The 19484-nt window shown below is 59.3% G+C and overlaps 1 protein-coding gene across 7 annotated transcripts in view; it reads left to right on the plus strand.

Annotated features, from left to right (window-relative positions):
* RARA (retinoic acid receptor alpha) overlaps window positions 1-17291 on the plus strand; it is a 44447-nt gene extending 27156 nt beyond the window's left edge. For 5 of the 7 annotated variants that reach the window (XM_044745776.2, XM_070483221.1, XM_014833506.3 and 2 more), the window contains exons 3-9: window positions 8406-8554; window positions 9878-10019; window positions 12004-12164; window positions 12394-12570; window positions 13928-14132; window positions 14952-15110; window positions 15745-17291. In XM_044745776.2, coding sequence (XP_044601711.1) covers window positions 8406-8554; window positions 9878-10019; window positions 12004-12164; window positions 12394-12570; window positions 13928-14132; window positions 14952-15110; window positions 15745-15962 — 1211 coding nt within the window. In that variant the 3' untranslated portion in view covers window positions 15963-17291. Of the gene's footprint in view, window positions 1-1685; window positions 1909-2415; window positions 3125-8405; window positions 8555-9877; window positions 10020-12003; window positions 12165-12393; window positions 12571-13927; window positions 14133-14951; window positions 15111-15744 lie in introns of those variants that run through there. The other 2 variants (XM_070483223.1, XM_044745777.2) reach the window with 2 other exon arrangements.
* Window positions 17292-19484: the final 2193 nt, after the last annotated feature.

The raw sequence follows: 19484 nt of genomic DNA on the forward strand, positions 1-19484 counted from the left end.
GTACCAGACTCCTCTTTGCTACCTCCCACTCCCCCTCCTTTGATTCTACTTTCAAAATGTCTTGTGAATCCACCTTCCTCTGTCTATCACCACTGCATTTCCTAGGCTGCGCTACCATCGTGTGCCGGCTGGACTGGTGCAGTAACTTCTTCTTCTTCTTTTTTTCTTGCGGAAGATTAGCCCTGAGCTAATCTTCTGCTAATGAAGCTAACTACTGCCAATCCTCCTCTTTTTGCTGAGGAAGACTGGCCCTGGGCTAATATCCGTGCCCATCTTCCTCTACTTTATATATGGGACGCCTACCACAGCATGGCTTTTTGCCAAGCGGTGCCAGGTCCGCACCGGGATCTGAACTGGCAAACCCCAGGCCACCGAGAAGCGGAAGGTGCAAACTTAACTGCTGCGCCACCCAGCCGGCCCCTGGTGCAGAAACTTCCAAGTGGTCTCTCTTGCCTTCTTACAATCCATTCTTTACACAGCTGACAGAAAGATCTTACAACACTGTAAGTCAGATCTTGCCTGTGCTCTGCTTAGAACCTTTCTGTGGCTTCTCCTTGCATTTAGGGTAAAATCCAGTTTTATTGAGGCCAACAAGCCCCCCTGGTCTGGCCTCAGCCCATGTCTCCAGTCTGGTCTTGTGCCCCTTTTCCTCTTGAGTTTTATACTCCATTCACCCTAGTCCTCTGTCAGTTCCTTGGATGAACTCACACGCTTCTGCAACCCCAGGACCTTTGCATAGGGTCTTCCTCTTGCTGAAACTGCAATCCGTCCTACTCTGTCTAATTTCCAAACTTCTCCTCTTTCTTTACGTCTCTACTTTGAGGTCTTCCCAGACCCTTCAACCTAAATTAGGTACCTACATTAATTCTCCTTCAAAGCACACTATACTTGTGTCATAATACCAATTATCTGAGTTTGCAATTATATATATTTGTGATTATTTGCTTAATGGCTGTTGCTCCATATGGTCTGCAAGGGCAGGCTCACCAGGGTATCTCTGTTGGAGGTGCTCAGAAAATAGTTTTTCTTGAATCTGCCTGGCATGGTGGGAATATGGGCTTTGGCTACAGAAAATTCAAATGCTCACTTCACCCTTAATTAGTAGTGTGATCTTGGACAACCCATCTAGCGTTGCTGAAACCTCATCCTATTTATTTGTAAAATACGAATAATGCCCACTTATCTCTTGGAGTTGCTGTGAGGATTAAATGACAACGTAGGTAAACAGCCTAGCTTCTAGAAGAATATCCTTGGGAAGCATGTGAATTCCCATCGCTTTTTTAGAGGGCGGGAGCTGCGCAGCAGGGTCAGAGGGAGTAATAGGATACCCTCTCCTCTGGGGGCATCCCCTCTTTAATGGACCTATCCAACCTAAACCTTTCTTCCAATGAAAGAGGGCTTCGGGGAGGAAGTGGTCAGCTGGAAGGCACCAGCTCCTCCTTTTCTCTCTCCAGGGCTGGGCTGTGCGGTGGGGGGTCGATCCTGTTCCCGCGGCCGGGAGACACCCTGGGCGGGGCTTTGCTGGCCGGAAGCACGCAGAGCGTGGGGAGGGGAGCCCCCTCTGCGCGCGTTTGTGCCAGAGCACCCGCGCTGCCGCGTCGGGTTCCGGCGGCGGGTGGGCGGGCGGCCGGAGTCACACATGATGTCACAGACAATGACACAAGCCGGGTGTCTCATTCCGACACAGCGCCCGAGCTGCACAATGTCACACCCGGGACACCCGGCACGCCACATTCGTGGCGCTAACCCTTGGCCACACGCACCGCGGCCCTTCGCCTCCTGCGGCCGCTCTCCGCGTCCCCGGGGGAGCTTGCCCGGCTCAGTCGGGCAGGGGGCCGGCGGGCGAGCTCCGCGGGCGGGCTGGCGAGCGGGTGATGTCACGGGCAGCGGTGGGTGGGTCACCCGGAGGTGAGGCGCCGCCAGGCGAGTTCAGCGAGAGTTCAGCCGCATTGCATTAGGCAAATGAGGCCGGGGCTGGGTGGGGGGTGTGTTAGGGGGAGGACACCGGGACCACCCCCCTCCTCTCCGCCCCACCACCTTCCCCGCCGTGGTATCGCCGGGCCAAGGACTGACCAAACCACGGGGGACCAAACCACGCCGGAACTAGGGTGGGGGAGACGCCCGCCCCTCTTCCGTCCTCGCCTCCGCGCGCAGCCCCCTCCTCTCCCCGTACCCGTCCTTCGTCTGTACTCCGCGTACTCCTCCTCTGGAGCCTTTCCCCGCTTCCGTCCCCTCTTCTCTCCTCCCCCTTCCCAGGCTCCCCCCACTCGCCTATCCTCATCCCGCCTCTCGCTCTCAGTTCCCTGCTTTTCGCCCACTGCGGTCAGACCCGCCGGGAAAGGGTTAAGCCAGGGGCGGTGCCTGGACGGGACGGGGCGGAGGAAAGGGGGTAGGGCCGCAGGGGAGGGGGCGCGCGGGCCGGGGGGCCTCGGCGGTGCGCGCCGGAGACCGAGCGACGGCCGGCCGCCCCGGGCCTGGCGGAGGCGGAGCCGCGCCTTCCCCACCCCCACCCGGAATCCTCGCCCGGAGAAGCCAGGGAGCCCCGGCGGGGAGGAGGAAGTGCTCGGTGACCCCCCTGCCCCGCGCCGATCCCGCCCCCGGCCGGCGCACTTGGGGAGCCGCGAACTCTGCCTTGGACACCATGAGACACGAGACGGGAGCCCCCTCGAGGTGAAGCGGCTGAGTTCCCGGGCCTCGGCCGGGCGTTCCCGGGGGGAGCCGAGGGACCCCGCTCCCGGCACACACAACTTCCCCGCTTTTCACCTGGCGCTGGCGGAGCGGCCGGCCGACTTAGACGCTGGACTTCGGGCAGAGGGCTGCTCCCTGCTCGGGTCGCCAGTCGGGGCGAGGGCACGTGCCCCTCGCCCCCAGCTTCTTTCGGATGGCGCCGCCGCCTGAGTGAGGGAGGCGTCGTGCAGGACGTCCCCGCCCGGACCTCTTATCTCCGCGGGGAAGATGTACGAGAGTGTAGAAGTGGGGGGCCTTACCCCCACCCCCAATCCCTTCCTAGTGGTGGATTTTTATAACCAGAATCGGGCTTGTTTGCTCCCAGAGAAGGGGCTCCCCGCCCCCGGTCCCTACTCCACCCCGCTCCGGACTCCGCTTTGGAATGGCTCAAACCACTGTAGGTACCGGCCTCCCCTCTCCTGTTGTGGGAGCTGGGGGTGGGGGTGGGCGGTGGGGCTTCCCCTTCTACCGTGGGATGCGGGTCTGGGGGCGTGGCGGGGGTCTTGTCTCTACCCTTCACTTTCCCTCGTCTATCTGGCTGAAACTCGGGTGCCCTTGCTGGACAATTGGACTGCCCCGAGTAACCCTGGGCACTGTTTGTGTTATATTAGGACTGAGGAACTTTGGGTGTTCCTCCCTTCAGGAAACATTTGTTCTCCTCTCCTTCTACGGCTTGCAGGGGAAATGAAGCCTTTTGCCTCCAGTTTATATCTTCGTGCTTGGTATCCTGTAGTTTCACAGGAGAGGGGTCCTTTCTGCCACCCTGGAGGGTAGGGTAAAGGTCCTATCTGCGGGCTTGTCTGCCCGAGGAGGAGGGGCCTCTTCCCCTGACCCCACCCCTGCCAAAGCCTGGGGGAGACCTCCTCCTGTGCGACAGCTGCTGCCCCCAGCCCTTCCCCTTGTGTTATTAGAGTCGGTGTCAGGGGAGCGCTCCGTGTCTTTGGTGTTGGCAGTGGGGTGTGGCAGGAAGGGGCAACTTCATCAGACACCCGTCTGCCATCCTAACCAACCCTTTCATCTTGGGGAGGGGCACGTCCATCTGAGGGTTGTCCTGGCCCTAGACACTGGCTGGCATTTTTGAGGCTTCTGCCCTGGGAATGGAGGGGAGAAGCTGTTCTGGTGGGAGAAATCCCACTCCCCCTAATCCTAATCTGGTTTGATCTCTGGGGCATGAGTTTCTTTTTTGTGGGTCTGAGGCTACTCTGGAAATGAGGATGCATCCCCTCCCAACCAAGCCACGTCCTTTTGTTACCTTGTTTTCACTTGGGGATAGGGGCAGGCACTGGGCTATCCCTTTCTAAGAGGGGCGCTGATGAGAACCCTGGGGTTCTGGCAGCCTGCTCACCTTCGTTCCTCGCTGTCCCCTGTCTGGGTTCCAGCTCCTCTGCAAGAGGGGCTCTGGGCACCAGCGGTGAGCGCCTGGGGTGCACACCTGGACGTGTTCATTCCAGCTGGGAGGTGGTGTATCTGAGTTCGAGAGAGCTGCCCTAGGGGGTTATTGTTACCAGCTCGAGTTTCTTCCTCTACCTGCTCAGCTCCTCTCTGGAGCTTCTGCCACCCTCCCTGACTGGCTGCCTCCCCCCGGCCTGCCAGGGAGCAGGAGTGGAGTGGGTCTCTGGGGGCAAGGAAGATTGGAGAAGGTTGAAGGGCAACTCCCACCCCCTTTACTCTAGGAAGACAGACCTGAGGTGGAGAGACACCCCACCTCTGCCCCTCTCAGAGCCACCTCACCCCCAGCCTTTCCTATTGTCCAGCCTCCGACCTTTGCCTCTGGGGCAGATCGGCTGGGAGGCTGTGGGCTGCAGACGGTGGGAGATGTTGGGAGATGGGGTGAGACGGGGTGTGAGCATCGGTTGACTTTGGCAAAAAGGGAGAGGTGAGAGGTGTGACACCAGGACCATTCTTCTATCCTCCCAGAGCTGGAGGAAGGTGTCCCCCCAAAGTGGGATAATTGGGGCACAGCTGCCAGGGTCACCCCCTCCACCACCTTGGCCACCTTTGCCAGAGGACTGGGAGGAAGCTGGGATCTGAGACCTTGGGCTCTAGCCCTGACTCTTCCTTTGCTGGTCAGGGCAGCTCAGCTCTTCCTGGCCCCAAACTGGAGCTGGAGAAGCAGAGTGGAGCCCACAGGCAATGGGGAAGTGGAGCCTTGTTCCCTACGGCCTGTCTGGGTTGGAGGAGAGTGAGAGGCCTGGGCTTCCCAGTTCCTGTAGTCTGCATGTAGATGTGCATATGCCAGTGGGGTGCCAGTGGGCTCACCCCCAAGGCTGTGGGCTGGGAATGGTGGGTGTGGAGGTTGTTCTGAGGCACAGGAAGGACCTGGAGGCCAGGGGTGGTGACTTGACCCTGTCTACCACTGCGTTGGAAGGAACCCCTTGGTGTGTGGAGGTTGTCTGGTGACAGGAGCCCTCCAGCACTCTCAACCACCAAGTTCTCACTTTCTCCTGCCACCTCCACCAAAGGTGGGAAGAGACAGCAGGTTGGCTGGGGGAGGAGACCTGGATCCTGCAGGGCCGTGGGGACCTTGCCTCTCCCTCCCCGAGCCCTGCTTCAGGGCACTAGAGGACAAGGGGTACACAGGATGTGGTTCCCCGTCTGTCCCCCACCAATCTCGCCTCTCACGCCTCCACCCGCTCCCAGACGTCCAAGAATGTGAAGCACGTGGATGCCCGGAGTGGGGGGAGGGGGAGAGATGCTTATCGGCCGCTGGGCCAGGGGCCTTCTTCCGCCCGTACTACCCCCAGCGCCACCCCCACCCTCCCCTGGCGAGGAGGAAGGGCGGCCCCGAGGGCCCTGCGCCCCCTCCCCAACCCTCCCTAGGGGCTGCGAGGGGAGCTGCGGAGGAGCGGGCGCCAGCTGGATTGGGAGGGGAGCTGCTGGCCGGGGGCCCGGCTGATTTCCTGCTGATCTCCTCCAGGAAACCGGCCCCTTGTGCGAGCCTGCGAACGGCTCTGGGGTGTGGGGAATCCGGAGGCTCTGCGCCTCCTGCCCGCCCGGAGGGGGGCGGGGGAGGGGACCCTGGCAGAGGGGACGCCTGGCTTCCTGAGCCGGTTCCAGCCCTCCGCTGGGCCCTGGACCTTTGAGCTGAGAAGGTGTGGTGCTTCTCCAGCTTCGTCCTTCTGCAGGAAGAGGAGAGATTTGTGGGCTGAGCCTCTGGGGAGGGAGTTGAGTGGGGAGGGGCCAGGCCGTGGCAGTCCTTCCCCACTAGGTGGGGTGTGGAGAGTTAAAGCTGTGTATTAACTCTTGGTGAAGCTGTGAGGGTGCCAGAGTGCCCCAGGCTTTGCTGGCTGGAGGCCTGGGACGGTGAGGACTGGGCCAGGGCTCTAGGTTCAAAGGGCACAGTGGGAAACCTCAAAGCTGTTACCTGGGTGACAGGTGGGGACGTGCTGGTGGGGGGGTGGTGTGCAGACGGTGTTACAGTCTCAAAGGCAGCCAGCTGCTTGGAGTGGGCCAAAAGGAAGCCTCGCCCAGCCCAAACTGTAGCCCCCACCTTGGGTCATCTCCCCCATCCTGCCAAAAAACAATTTTAAAAAGCATGTTCTTTCAGCTCCATAAACGCCCTCTGGACTTTGCCTTAGCTCTGAATTTCTATGGGCCTTTGCCCCTCCAGTCAGTTCCTGACCTTAAAGCTGTCTGTCCCTCATCCCAGTATCCTGTGTGTCTCCCCTTGCACCCCTCCCCTCCCTCCACCCCACTCTGTACCCCAAAGTTCTCTCTGTCCTTTCTCCTCTTCCTATCTGGTCCATTTTAGAGGTGGGGCTTTGGAGGAGGCCAGCCCTGGGCAAAGGGTGGAATGGGAGGGGAGGTCAGGGCCTTCATCCTCTGCCTGTTGGAACGCTGACTGGGATTCTAGGCCACAGTCCCCCTACACCCTTGTCCTTGACCCACCCCCCCCAGTCTGGATTGTCTATTGTTACTCCTTTTACGTCTTGGAAAAAGTTAGCACAACAAAGGGTTCCTTTGTCGCTCACCCCTCTGCCTCCTGGCCTCACCCAGGCCCCCCACCCTGCCCCCCAGCAGCTGTTCTCAGGCCTCTCGCCTGTCTGATTTGCTTGTCGGGCCTGGGGAGAGTGAGGTAGGGGAAAACCAGGCCAGGGCAGTTTGGTGTCGAGTGAGGAGCTGAACGTTGGGCTAGGTCAGTGAAGAGCCTGTGCACTGGTGAGGATGTGGGCATCCACTATTCCTTTGCTGCAGGCTGGCCTCTGGGCAGGGATGGGGACATGGGACCACAGCAGTGCTGGTTAGCCAGGCTGACTGGGGAACTGGTGCCCAGGCCCTACTAAGAGCCAGGAGGGCCTTGCCAAGGTCGTTGGCCAGGTTCCCGGTCATCAACCGCCTGCCTGGCAGTCCTGGTGTGTCTGCATGTAAGGGGGGAGGGTGGTAACACGCAGCCAGCCCCCAGCGTCTATGCACTTCTTTTCTCTCTGCCTGGATTTGGGGCCATGTGACTCACGGCTGTAAGTGCTTGGGCCAGGAGCTCTGGGCCGCTTTGAATTTCGGAACCTTGTATGCCAGAGTTTAGGGTGAGACTAGGTAGGATTTTGAGGTGTGGGAAGAGATAGGGCTCTACCTATTTAGGGAGGCGTCCTTGCCCCTCCTTGGACCTGGATAGGTGGACCTGGCTAGGGTCTCAGGAGGATGCTGGGTGGCCCCTTGGGAATCTGGGGTTGCCTCGGTCATAGTTCTCATCCAGCATGGTATACCCCCAGCTGCCCAGGTTTTGGGCACAGACAGCCCCCATCCAGCCCTGCTGTGTTCTGCCTGGGGTGATGGGCATGAGGCCAGACACTGGGGAGGATTTGGCTAGTGGGGGCTGCTCCTGCTGGCTGGGTCACCCCTCCTGGCTGCCCTCTTGGAGCTGAATAACAGGAGGGGAGGGGGGTAGTAACCCGGACATAGTATTGAGGCCAGACAGACAGAGCATTGATGGGAACAGACCCCCTTTGTCATGCTGCTTCCCCCTAGACGGGGCACCCAGAGCAGTGGGCTTCCGGTGCCCATAGGGACTCTTCCCTGTCTCTAGGGAGTCCCCCTGCTTATCTCAGGGAGTCCCTGCCTCTTGGCCCCAACGTTTGCGAGACTCTGCGAACCCTGCCTTGGGTCCTCGGCCAGGGGATTGTTTGGGTGGAGGAGGGGCTGTGGCTTCTGGCAGAGGCGGTGGAGAGGGGAGCGGGTGGAGGGGGGGAGCGGAAGCAGAGGGGGTGGGGGAGTGGCCGGCTTTGAATATCCTGTTGACCCCAGTTTCCTCTGCCCCCAGCTTGTGTCCTCTTCCCTCCCTCCTCATCAGGGCTTAACTCCTTCCTAACGTGGAGACATCGTGCCAGGCCACCCAGGGCCCAGGGCTTTAGAACAGGGCTGACCCCCACCCTCACCCGCCAAATGTCACCATGTCCACATACAAATCTCATGGTTTATCATCTGATCTTTCTGGTTTTGAAGGGGGGATCCTGGGAAAGTCGGCACGAGTGATGGGGTGCTTGCGGCTTCATTGGCAGCCTCATTCCCCAAGTTTGGCTGGGAAGTACCAGCTTCTTGAGACTGTGTCCCTACCCCAGAGTTTGAATCCTGGCATCAGTGATGAGGCTGGGCAAGGCTCCTGGGAGAGATGAGGCAGGGTGGGCATGGAATTAAGGATGGCGACCCCGGTCTCTAACCTCCCCTCCGTCTTCTCTCTCTAGCCATCGAGACCCAGAGCAGCAGTTCAGAAGAGATAGTGCCCAGCCCTCCCTCGCCACCCCCTCTCCCCCGCATCTATAAGCCTTGCTTTGTCTGTCAAGACAAATCCTCAGGCTACCACTATGGGGTCAGCGCCTGTGAGGGCTGCAAGGTGAGTTGAGAGGGTCATTGGGAAGGACAATCCTGATTAGATAAATGGGATGTCCCCACTGCCGTGCCCTGGGAGTATGCTGTTGGGGGCGGGGATGTCCCTAAGCTGCTGATCTTGCTTCTATGCAGAAGGTGGCAGCAGCCTTGGAGGAGAAGAGGCCTGCAATCGAACTCCCCCAGAAATGAGCAGGGCTCCCCCAAACCAGAGGTCCCTCTCCTGCCTGAGCTCCTTGCCCTGTCTTCATCCTCCAGCTGGCAGGGCATACACCCACTCTGCTGCCGCTGCCCAGGTTGCCATGGTGAGCTGGCTGCCGACTGGCTCTTGGCTGGGGACCCAGGAGGCCTGTCCCCGGCGGCCTGGCCTGAACCTCGCCGCGGCAGCCTGGCAGGCGGCAGTCTGGAGTGGGCGCCCTGTCTTGGCTTCTCCCTCAGGTGCCCAGGCTGTGGGCTGCTCGCTGGCTGGCTGCATTTCCCTGTGTGCATGTTAGGCTCCAGGGCGCAGATGTGGCTGCTGCCCTCCCGGCAGTGGGCCTGGCCTCTCTTCCTCCTCTCTGCAGAGCCAGAACCTCTGTGCCTGTTTCTTCCCTAGAGATTGGGGCTCAGAAGCTGCACAGCTTTGGGGCTTAGGGCACTGGGCTGCCCCTTGGTGTGGAATGGCTATCCTCAGGTGTGGGACAAAGGGCACAGATCAAGGGCAAAGTGCAAGTCCTCAGACTGTGTATGTCTGCCCGTCCTGTCTGGTTGTTCCAGTTTGTCCCTGGTCTGTCTGTCTGCCTCTCTGGTTCGCCCGAGTGTACAGCCCCTGACCTGCCTGGGTCTCCCTGTGATCAGTGCATGCACATCTGCCTGGTTGGTGAACGTGTGTCTGCTGCCTTGCTTCTGAGTGTGTGTTCGTCTCCATCTCTCTGGTCAGCCTGTGTCCCTCTGTGGCCTCTTTGTGCTTGCCTTCTCTTCCTGCACTCTGAGCCCAGGGCCGTGGGTTCTGGAGCCCTGCCCTCTCCTGTCTGGCCCCATCTCCCCCTTTTCCTGCCTCACTCGCAGCCCTGAGGTCCTTTTCCCCAGGAGGGAGGAAGCGCCGGGTGTGTGGGTGTAGGTTGGGGGAAGACCCCTGCCCACCTGCAGTGTAGAGGCAGGTGCTGGGATTCTCTTGGGGGTATTCTTGTAGGTGGACCATTCTCCCCACCTTACCTGGCTTGGTCAGGTAGGTGATGGCCACAGGCTTGGGGGCAGCAGTTGGCTTGGCCACCTGCTCTGGGTGGGGGCCTTAGGCCGCAGTGCTCCCGCGGTGGGTGTGGCTGACCTGACCCCTTCCCTCCATACCCAGGGCTTCTTCCGCCGCAGCATCCAGAAGAACATGGTGTACACGTGTCACCGGGACAAGAGCTGCATCATCAACAAGGTGACCCGGAACCGCTGCCAGTACTGCCGGCTGCAGAAGTGCCTCGAAGTGGGCATGTCCAGGGAGTGTGAGTGCCACGGGCCAGGGGCCGGCCTTGTCGGGCAGGAAGGCTGGGGAGCAGGGGTGTGAGTGTGTAGGGCTGTGCACTTGCATGCCCTTGGGGTGGTGTGTGGGCTCAAGGGACTGTCTGTCTGTCTGCATCTAGCCAGCTGTGTGTCCGTGTATGGACAGCTGTGCCTGTTGGTGCAGGGCTGGCTGTGTGTGCTCGCACATGTCTGTGTGTGTGTCTGCTCCTGGCCAGCTGGCTTCCAGGCCCTGCTTGGCTTTGTGGCTGGGCTCAGAGGCATACCTGAGTCCCTCTGGATTGTGCGTCTTCGGGAAGGGCCTGTGCTGAGGGGTGCTGGTTGGTGTTAGTGTCTGTGTGGTGTTGCGGCTGGCACGGGGATCTAAAAGCCATTGTCTGGTGAAGCCTGGGACGTGGAGTTGGAAGAGAGAATTGGGACTTCTCAGATCCCAGAGGAACGGGGTTTCCAGTTTGGGCTCAGCTGAGGCCCACTGGAGGGAGGGAGGGACGGCTGGACAGGGAGACCCTCTTATGTTGAATCATGGGTGTTGCCGTGGTGACCGGTGATTGATGATGTCAGAGATAAATGACGCTGACAGACGCCTCCTTGTCTGCGTGGCCGTTGCCATGGAGCCTGAGCCTTGGGGGATGGGGTAGGGGAGGGCGCTGCAAGACCCCTAGCTCTTTGTGGGGAGGGCATTGGAAGAGGGAAGTGGAGACGGGATGTAGGGGGCATGCGAGGAGCCCCAGACAGGAGTGGAGGGGCCCTGCAGCACCCTGCCACCTCCTGCCACAGGAGACACGGGCTGCAATGTCTAGAGCCCAGGAAGTGGTGGCTCCATGCTGCAGAGCAGGTGACAGCTTGGGACCCGCAGCCCTGGACCCTTCCCTTGGGGCCCCAGCACCTCCTCCTCCCTCTGCTTCTGCTACCTTCCACTCCCAGAGCTTTCTAGTGCAGAAGGACCAGGATGGGGACCCCCTCTCCCTCCCACCGCCTGCTCCCCCTTTCCCTCCCTCCTCCTCTCCGGCTGCTCTGTGCCCCCGAGCTGAGCAGCTGCCATTTCAATAGAATTAAAGCTTCCGAATGATAAACGTCTTGTCACAGCTGCAATTTTCTCTTCCCAAATTATCCCCCCACTCTCCCTCTCCCTCTCTCTTCTCTCCCTTGCACTTTATTGAATTTGCAGAATCGACATGAGTGATCTCCAAATTATGCCAGCTCCCCCCAACCCGCTGCCCCCTCCCCGGGCCCCCACCCCCACCCTCTCTTCCTCCAGCGTCAGCAGCCGCCACCACTGGCCCTGTGAGTGATTGTGTGTCTGGGATAATCGGCTGGTAACGACCCCATCGCTTCTTTAAAGCCGAGTGGTGTGTGCGGCTCAGCGCCCCTGGTGATTTGTCAGCTCCCCCGGCTAATGGGCCGAGAGATTCTCCCGCCTGGCCCCCCACTCTCAGGCTGGGGAGCCCTCCTCCTTGCCTGCCTGCTGGAGGAGCTGCTTGGAGCTCCTGCCAGGGACGGGCTGCCAGGAGGGCTGGGGGCCAGTGGAGGCAGGAGTTGGTCCTTCCTGGAAGCAGAGGGAGTCGGGGGCGGGGGAGGCAGAGCACGCAGATGGAACACTGCACACTTGCTTCTGGCCCCGGACACCTGCACACCTGGAGTGTGGGCTGGAGTCAATGTGTGGGAGCGCGGGGCACGGTGGGCTGGCTGAGGGACACATGTGCTGTGGTTGTGGGGCCCTGGGCAGGACTTGGCGTGTGGGTCAGGTGGGCGTGGAGGGGTGGACGGTGTGTTGACACCTTGCCTGCCTGTGCACTCATATGTGTGTGCTTTTGTGTGTGTGCACATTTGCCTGGTGTTCCCGTGTGTGTGTGCCCCCACTGGGTGACCTCCGCAGCCAGCGGCTCTCTGTCTGGTGGGAGGAGCTCGCGTGGGGATGGACTGATGCCCGCACCTGCCCGCTAATGGCCAGGTCTGCGCCCTCCACAGCCGTGAGGAATGACCGGAACAAGAAGAAGAAGGAGGCGCCCAAGCCCGAGTGCTCAGAGAGCTACACACTGACGCCGGAGGTGGGGGAGCTCATCGAGAAGGTGCGCAAAGCGCACCAGGAAACCTTTCCTGCCCTCTGCCAGCTGGGCAAATACACTACGGTACGGCTTCCCCCGTCCTGGCGGGGCGGGGCACCCCTTCTCCTGCCGGGCTTGCGCCTCCTCAGCCCTGCCTCCGCCTCCACGTCCCTCTCTTCTCCCACTTCCCCTTCCTCCTGCTGCCTTCTCTCAAGGAGCTCTCGGGAAGTGAGGCAGGCCTGTGGGGGCGGTGGAGGCAGGCTGAGAATGGGTGCCCTGAGGAGAAGGCCCTCACTCTCCGCCATCCTCCCAGAACAACAGCTCAGAACAACGTGTCTCTCTGGACATTGACCTCTGGGACAAGTTCAGTGAACTCTCCACCAAGTGCATCATTAAGACTGTGGAGTTCGCCAAGCAACTGCCCGGCTTCACCACCCTCACCATTGCTGACCAGATCACCCTCCTCAAGGCTGCCTGCCTGGACATCCTGGTGAGGGTCTGCACCCTGCCCACTGGGCACTGCCCCCATGTCCTTGGAGGATGTCCGGCCACTCAGATCACCACCTTCCTAAACATCCATCTGGAATCGATCTGCCAAAATGCCCACCCACCCAAAAATCCACCCTTCCTCTCCCCTGTGTGTCCACCAGTCCACTCAGCCACTTAGCACTCGGATGGGCACTGGTTCACCCATTCACCGTACATGCAGCCATCCACCTCACCCCATCTTTCCATTGAGCCTTCCATCCAAACCACCCATTTTGCCATCTATGTCTGTAATAAAGATTCACCTGGGACCCTGCGTGGCCAGGCCTTGAGCTGGGTGTCAGGAACAGGGATGAACACGACACCATCCCCTCTCTCGAAAACCTTCTGTTGGTGGAGGTAACAGATATGTAAACAGAGGTTGCAAAACTGAGCTAAGTGCTGGATGGAGATGGGAGAGGGCTGTTTCCTCCTTGTAGAAGAGAGAGCCACAAATGCTGGGCCCCAGGGACAAAGTCCTGGAGGAGGTAGCATCTAGGGGCCATCGTGTAGAAGGAGCACATGAGAGGGCGTCCCTAACTTAGGACCAGGATCTGAAAGGCCTGCTGGTGTGGGACTAGCTGGGTTCAGAGGACTGCAGGACATTTGGTGGAGCCGAGGGTGGGCTGGGCTGGAGGCGGGATGGGGGGCAGTGGAACTTGCAAAGCCAAGGCTGGAAGGAGGACCCTTCTCCCTGTCATACCTGATGGGTTCAGCCCATCTCTTCCCTCTTGGCCACCTCCAGGGTGGGGAACCTGGGAGTGACCAGGCTGCTGCTTCCTCGTAGGGCTGGGGCGCAGTGGGAGGTGCAGAGTGTGCCGTCTCTGGGCAGCCTTCCCCTCCTGTGCCCTGGATGCAGGAGGCAGGATCAGGGTTTGACCCAGTTGGAGATGATAGACGTTTGTTAAGCTCTGTGCAATAGTCCTGGGAACTGTAGACATAAATCCACTGTGGTCCTTGCCTCCTGGCAATTCTAGTTTCCCTTAGAAATTCTCTGCATGGAGGCAGGATGCTCCAGATCTGCACTGTCCACTACAGTAGCCATTCACAATGCGTGGCTATTTAAATTTAAATTAATTAAAATTAAACAAACTCAGTTCCTCAGTTGCACCAGCCACATTTCAAGTGCCCAGTGGCCACGGTGTGGCTGGCTGGTGGCTGTTGTATTGGATGGTGCTGGTGGAGAATGTTTCCATCATTGAAGAAGCTTCTGTCTGATGGCACAGGTCTGGCTGCCTGCCAGGTGGTCCTGTGTGGATGCTGTGCTGAAAGTGCTAGAGGGATGGGCTGAGTCCCTGAACTCGAGCATCCTCTGCACCCAGATCTTGCGGATCTGCACGCGGTACACGCCCGAGCAGGACACAATGACCTTCTCAGACGGGCTGACCCTCAACCGGACCCAGATGCACAACGCTGGCTTCGGCCCCCTCACGGACCTGGTCTTTGCCTTCGCCAACCAGCTTCTGCCCCTGGAGATGGATGATGCTGAGACCGGGCTGCTCAGCGCCATCTGCCTCATCTGTGGAGGTGGGCAAGGGTCTGGGCTGGTGGTGCAGCCCTTGGAGCCCCTCCTAGGGAGAAGCTCAGGGGTCATCAGATCAGAACGGGACCTTGGCCCCTGTCAGGCCCCTCTCAGGGGGAACCTGAGTCCCAGAGGGGCAAAGTCTGATCTGTGGCCACACAGCAAGGGAGTGGCGGTGGAGACCTGACATCTGGTTCCCTATTTCTAGGCAGTGCTCCTTCCTAGGGGCCTTAAGAGTGAGCGCCTGAAGGTCAGACCACCCAGGTCCAAATCTTGGCCAGCTTGGGACCTTGAGCAAGTTGCTGAACTTCTCTGAGGCCCCGTTTCTGTAAAATCGGGGCAATAATAGTCGCCACCTTATGAAGTTGATGGGAGGATTAAGGTGGTAATTAATAAATGGGGCCCAGTGTGCCCAGTGTAAGACCTAGTAAATCTTGGCTGTTATTATTTTATTGTTATGTTTTCTGCCATGTGGTGCTGGCGTGCAGAATAGTGGGTGGGATTGGGAGACCTGCTGCGCCATCCTTCGTCTGCCTACGGACAGCACTGCCTGTGTTCAGGGGTCCCAGCCCCATGAACTGGGCTGTCAGGGCAGCCTTTGGGCAACCCCCATCCCCAGCTCCCCTTTGCTGGCATTTAAGAGCCTCTTAGGGCTTTCTCGCAGCAGACAGACCCCTCCACTACCCCGTGTGGGGAGGCCCCAGGAGCAGAGAAGCTCAGGCCTTTCCTGGGCAGGCGCGCCCCCCAGTGGCCAAGGATGGGAGCGCGGCTGTGTTCCTCGCTTGGCCAGGGCAGCTGCTCAGGGGGCATCTCTGCTTCCTCAGACCGGCAGGACCTGGAGCAGCCAGACAGGGTGGACATGCTGCAGGAGCCGCTGCTCGAGGCGCTGAAGGTCTATGTGCGGAAACGGAGGCCCAGCCGCCCCCACATGTTCCCCAAGATGCTGATGAAGATCACAGACCTGCGAAGCATCAGTGCTAAGGGTGAGGCTCCCACACCTGGACTTGTGCCCTGTGGGTCTGCCCGGGTCGGGCCCCAAGACCTGACCCAGGACCCACTGTCCGTGCCCAGGGTCAGGCTCTCCATATCCGAGCCAAACCCTACATCTTTGTACCCAGGATGATGCCCCACTCATCTGGACCCCACCATGCCCAGGTGACCTGCCTGTGAGCTCTGAGGTGGCAGTGTCACCTTTGCATGGTGGTTCAGAGAATGGCTCTGGAACCAGACTGTGTGGGTGTGTGTCCTTGAGCAGGTCGCTTAATAGCTCTGAGTCTCAGTTTCCCGTCTGAAGAGTGGGGATAATGACGGTGTTTACAGAGCTGTTTTGAGATGTCAGGAGAATCCTTAGCACACAGCACGTGGGAAGGACCCAGAGTCAAGCCCAGGCCGTCTGACCCCACAGCCTGAGTTCGGAACCACTTTGCCCCGCTGCTCCTCAGACTTGGGGACTTATGAGGGCTGGCTTATGTCCAACCGAGGCCCGAGTTCAGTGCACAGGCGATGCTGATAAGGGCAGTATTGATCCCCGTACCCTGCAGCCCTCCTTCCTGGGGCCCTGCTTGCTAGGGGAATGGGCTGGCTGGCGTGCTGACCTCTGCCTCTCCTTTCCTGCAGGGGCCGAGCGGGTGATCACGCTGAAGATGGAGATCCCGGGCTCCATGCCACCTCTCATCCAGGAAATGCTGGAGAACTCAGAGGGCCTGGACACTCTGAGCGGACAGCCAGGGGGTGGGGGGCGGGATGGGGGCGGCCTGGTCCCCCCACCCGGCAGCTGTAGCCCCAGCCTCAGCCCCAGCTCGAACAGAAGCAGCCCCGCCACCCACTCCCCGTGACGCCTGCGCCCCGTGGACACAGCCCTCGCCCCGTGCCCTGGCTTCTCTGCCTTTCTACCAACCATGTGACCCCCGCCAGCCCTGCCCCCCACCCGTCCTCCCTTCTTCGGGGGATGGGAGGGAGGAGGCGGCGACTCTTGGGACAGAGGCCTGGGCCGTGATGGACTGCCTGCTCCCGCAGCCTGGGCTGTCATCAGGGGCAAGGCCATGAACTGAGCGAGGACCCCTGGTCATGGGCCTCAGGATGGGGCTGGGGGCCTCGTGTTCATCAAGACCCCCCTCTGCCTGCCTCGCCACATCTTCATCACCAGCAAATGCCAGGACCTGGCTCCCCATCCTCAGAACTCGCAAGCCATTGCCCCCCGGTTGGGGAACCCCCCTGCCTCGGTTGGTGACAGAGGGGGTGGGCCAGGGGTGGGGGGTTCCCCCTGTACATACCCTGCCATACCAACCCCCAGGTATTAATTCTCGCTGGTTTTGTTTTTATTTTAATTTTTTTTTTGGTTTTGATTTTTTAATAAGAATTTTCATTTTAAGCACATTTATACTGAAGGAATCTGTGCTGTGTATTGGGGGGGAAGCTGGATCCAGAGCTGGAGGGGGGTGGGTCCTGGGGGAGGGGAGCGGCTCAGAAGGGGCTCCTACTCTCTCTCCATGTCCCTGCACCCCCCTAGCCCTCCTCCCCAGCCTTTTCTCCTCAGTTTTCTCTTTAAAACTGTGAAGTACTGACTTTCTGAGGCCTGCCCTCCTCTTCTTATTCTGCCTAACCACTGGGTGTGGAAAGTTCGGAGCAGCCCCCAGAGGAGGGGCTCACCACGAGGGACGGGCAGGAGCAGAGCACGGGGCGTTCAGAACATCCCCGTGTGTGTTTCTCAGCCCCGTGTCCTTGGCAGAGCTGCCTCCCTGTCAGGGCTCATGTCATCCGAGCCCTCCAGCCCCCACTGTGAAGGCGCCGGCCCCCCAGCCTCACAGCCACCAGCACCACCCACAGGGTCCCTAGACACACACACACACACACACACACACACACACACACAACGGACAGATGAGCCGACAGACACACTTGGCCTGACTTCCTCCATCTCCCTGGCCTGCCCCCTGCCCCCCACCCCACACCAATGCCCCCTCCTTGCCCCGCAGGACGGGCCACAGGGGGTCCCCTCCTTTCACCCCCTGCACCCCTGGGCTGGGGGAGCTGGCTCTGCCCTGCCCTCTTGCCCCGGGGTTGAGGTCTCATCCCCAAGAGCCCGCTGGTGCCCTGTTACTGTTGGACTTTCCACTGAGATTACTGGATAAAGAATAAAGTTATATTTATTCTACGCACGCCTCGACCCTCGCTGCCTCGCCGCCTTCTCTGGGCCTGGGGCTGGGCCTGGGGGGTCAGGTGTGAGCACTGGGGGCCACGCTGCCTTTGGGACCTTGTCCTGAGGTCTTTGGCGACCCTGTAGAAGGAGACAGGGCTGCCCTTGGGAAGGCCTCGGTCTGGGGTCGGACACAGCCTGTGTCAGGGAGCCCCAGTGGGGAGAGGGGAGGCGAGAGACTGCCCGGCCTTCAGGGAGTCCCCATTCTGAGGGAGGAAGCCAGCCTCTGCTCGCAGGGAGACCGTAACCACTAGGAAGTCAGAGTTTGCGTCTGGGGTCACTCAGTGGCAGAGCAGTTCTATTTTTGGAGTGACCTCAAGGGAGGAGTGGCAGTTGGCATGGAGATCCGGGTCAGGGGCTCATCGCAACCTTACAAGAACTCAGGATTGGGATGGAAGCTTAGGAGCCATTCATCTCTCTGCCCTGGAGAAGGACTGTCCTGCCCACCCCTCCGGTCATTCTGTGGGCAGGAGGCTGCAGGAGAACCTGGATGCTCCTGGTTGAGAGCATCAAGTATGGCAGGCCTCTAGGGTCTTCACTTTTTTTCCATCCCTCACAGTACACATCAAGGCCCAGAGAGGGCAGTGCCCTTGCCCAGGGTCACACAGCCAGTTAGTGGCAGATCAGCGACTAGTGCTCAGGGCTCCCACTTTCTCAGCTTCTCAGCTTCTTTCCTGTATCCCTGAAGCCCCTGAAGAAGCATCAAGCACCGAGGTCTGGGGCAGGGGTCCGGTGCGGGGTGGTGGCAGGGGAAGCTGTGTTTGGGGAGTTTTAGCAGGACGCCTGGGCGAGCAGAGATTCTTGGCCAGGAAGAGTTCCTTCCACTGGAGTCCGCCTGCCATTTCTACTTCAGCCACCAGGTGGCGGCAGAGCCTCACTTATCTCACCGTCGGCGGGACTGGGGCTGGAGGGAGCGCGGAGCAGGGGCTCTCTGCTTCTGGTAACTATTTTCTAAGACTTTCTCTAAGAATCTGAAGTGAAAGTTATACCTGCACACGTGCTTAACAAAAATCAGCTGTGGGGCCGCCCGGTGCCCAGTAGTTATGTTCGCGCGCTCTGCTTCAGTGGCCCAGGGTTTCACTAGTTCGGATCCTGGGCGCGGACGTGGCAGCACTCATCAGGCCATGCTGAGGGGGCGTCCCACATGCCACAACCAGAAGGACCACAACTATAATATATAACTATGTACTGGGGGCCTTTGGGGAGAAGAACCAAAAAAAAAAAAAAAGAGGATTGGCAACAGATGTTAGCTCAGGTGCCAATCTTCAAAAAAGAAAATCAGCTGTACTGTAAAGGAGAAATGAAGGGAAAGTACTGTGAGTTTCCGTGTGCTCATGCTTGAGCACAACCACATGGCAGATGTGACAGTCCTGCTCGCTTTTATGTTTAATGAATACATTTGGTTTTAAAAGAAGTAAGAAGGTCAGAAACTATTCTGTACAAGAAACCCAGGAAAGTTTAAAGAGTATGAGTGGCTGTTGAAATAAAAACTTAGAATGCATAATAAAAACATTCAAAAAAAAAATTCCCCAAACTAAACCCTTAATGTTTTACATGTAAAACAGTCAGATTTTGGGCTCAGGTAATTATGAAGAGCTTTCTCACTATGTAAATGTCCAGTGGGACATTCTAAAGTCATGCGTGACAATTCTTTACTATGGGAGGACATCTTGGCATTCCTAGCCCTGGCCCACCAAACACCAGCAGGGTCCCCCTCGTTGTGACAGCTAAAGCAGCGGCCCCCACATTTACAAAGTGCCCCTTGGGGTAGTCCCTTTGTTGCTGGGACCCTCTGCGGCTTGGGGCTGCCCTCAGGGGCTCACAGCGCATTGCTGCAGAGCAGAGTTTCTCAACCACTGCCCAGGTGACATTTTGGGCTCGGGAATTCTTTGCTGTGAGGGGCCATCCTGTGCATTGTAAGATATTTAGCAGCATCCCTGGCCTCTATCCACTAGATGCTGGTGGCATCTTCTCCCCGGCTGTGACAACCAAATATGTCTGCAGATATTGCCAAACATCCCCTGGGGAGCAAAACTGCCCCCTCGTTGGGAACCACTGCTGTGGCGTCTGGTCACCACGGGCTGGCATGTGCTTGGCACTGCACCAGGCCCCGCCTTCACCAAGGATGGTGGCAGATACAGCCTGGGGAGGGCGGTGACCG

Source organism: Equus asinus, chromosome 13, assembly GCF_041296235.1.
Source record: "Equus asinus isolate D_3611 breed Donkey chromosome 13, EquAss-T2T_v2, whole genome shotgun sequence".
Classification (NCBI taxonomy): domain Eukaryota; kingdom Metazoa; phylum Chordata; class Mammalia; order Perissodactyla; family Equidae; genus Equus; species Equus asinus.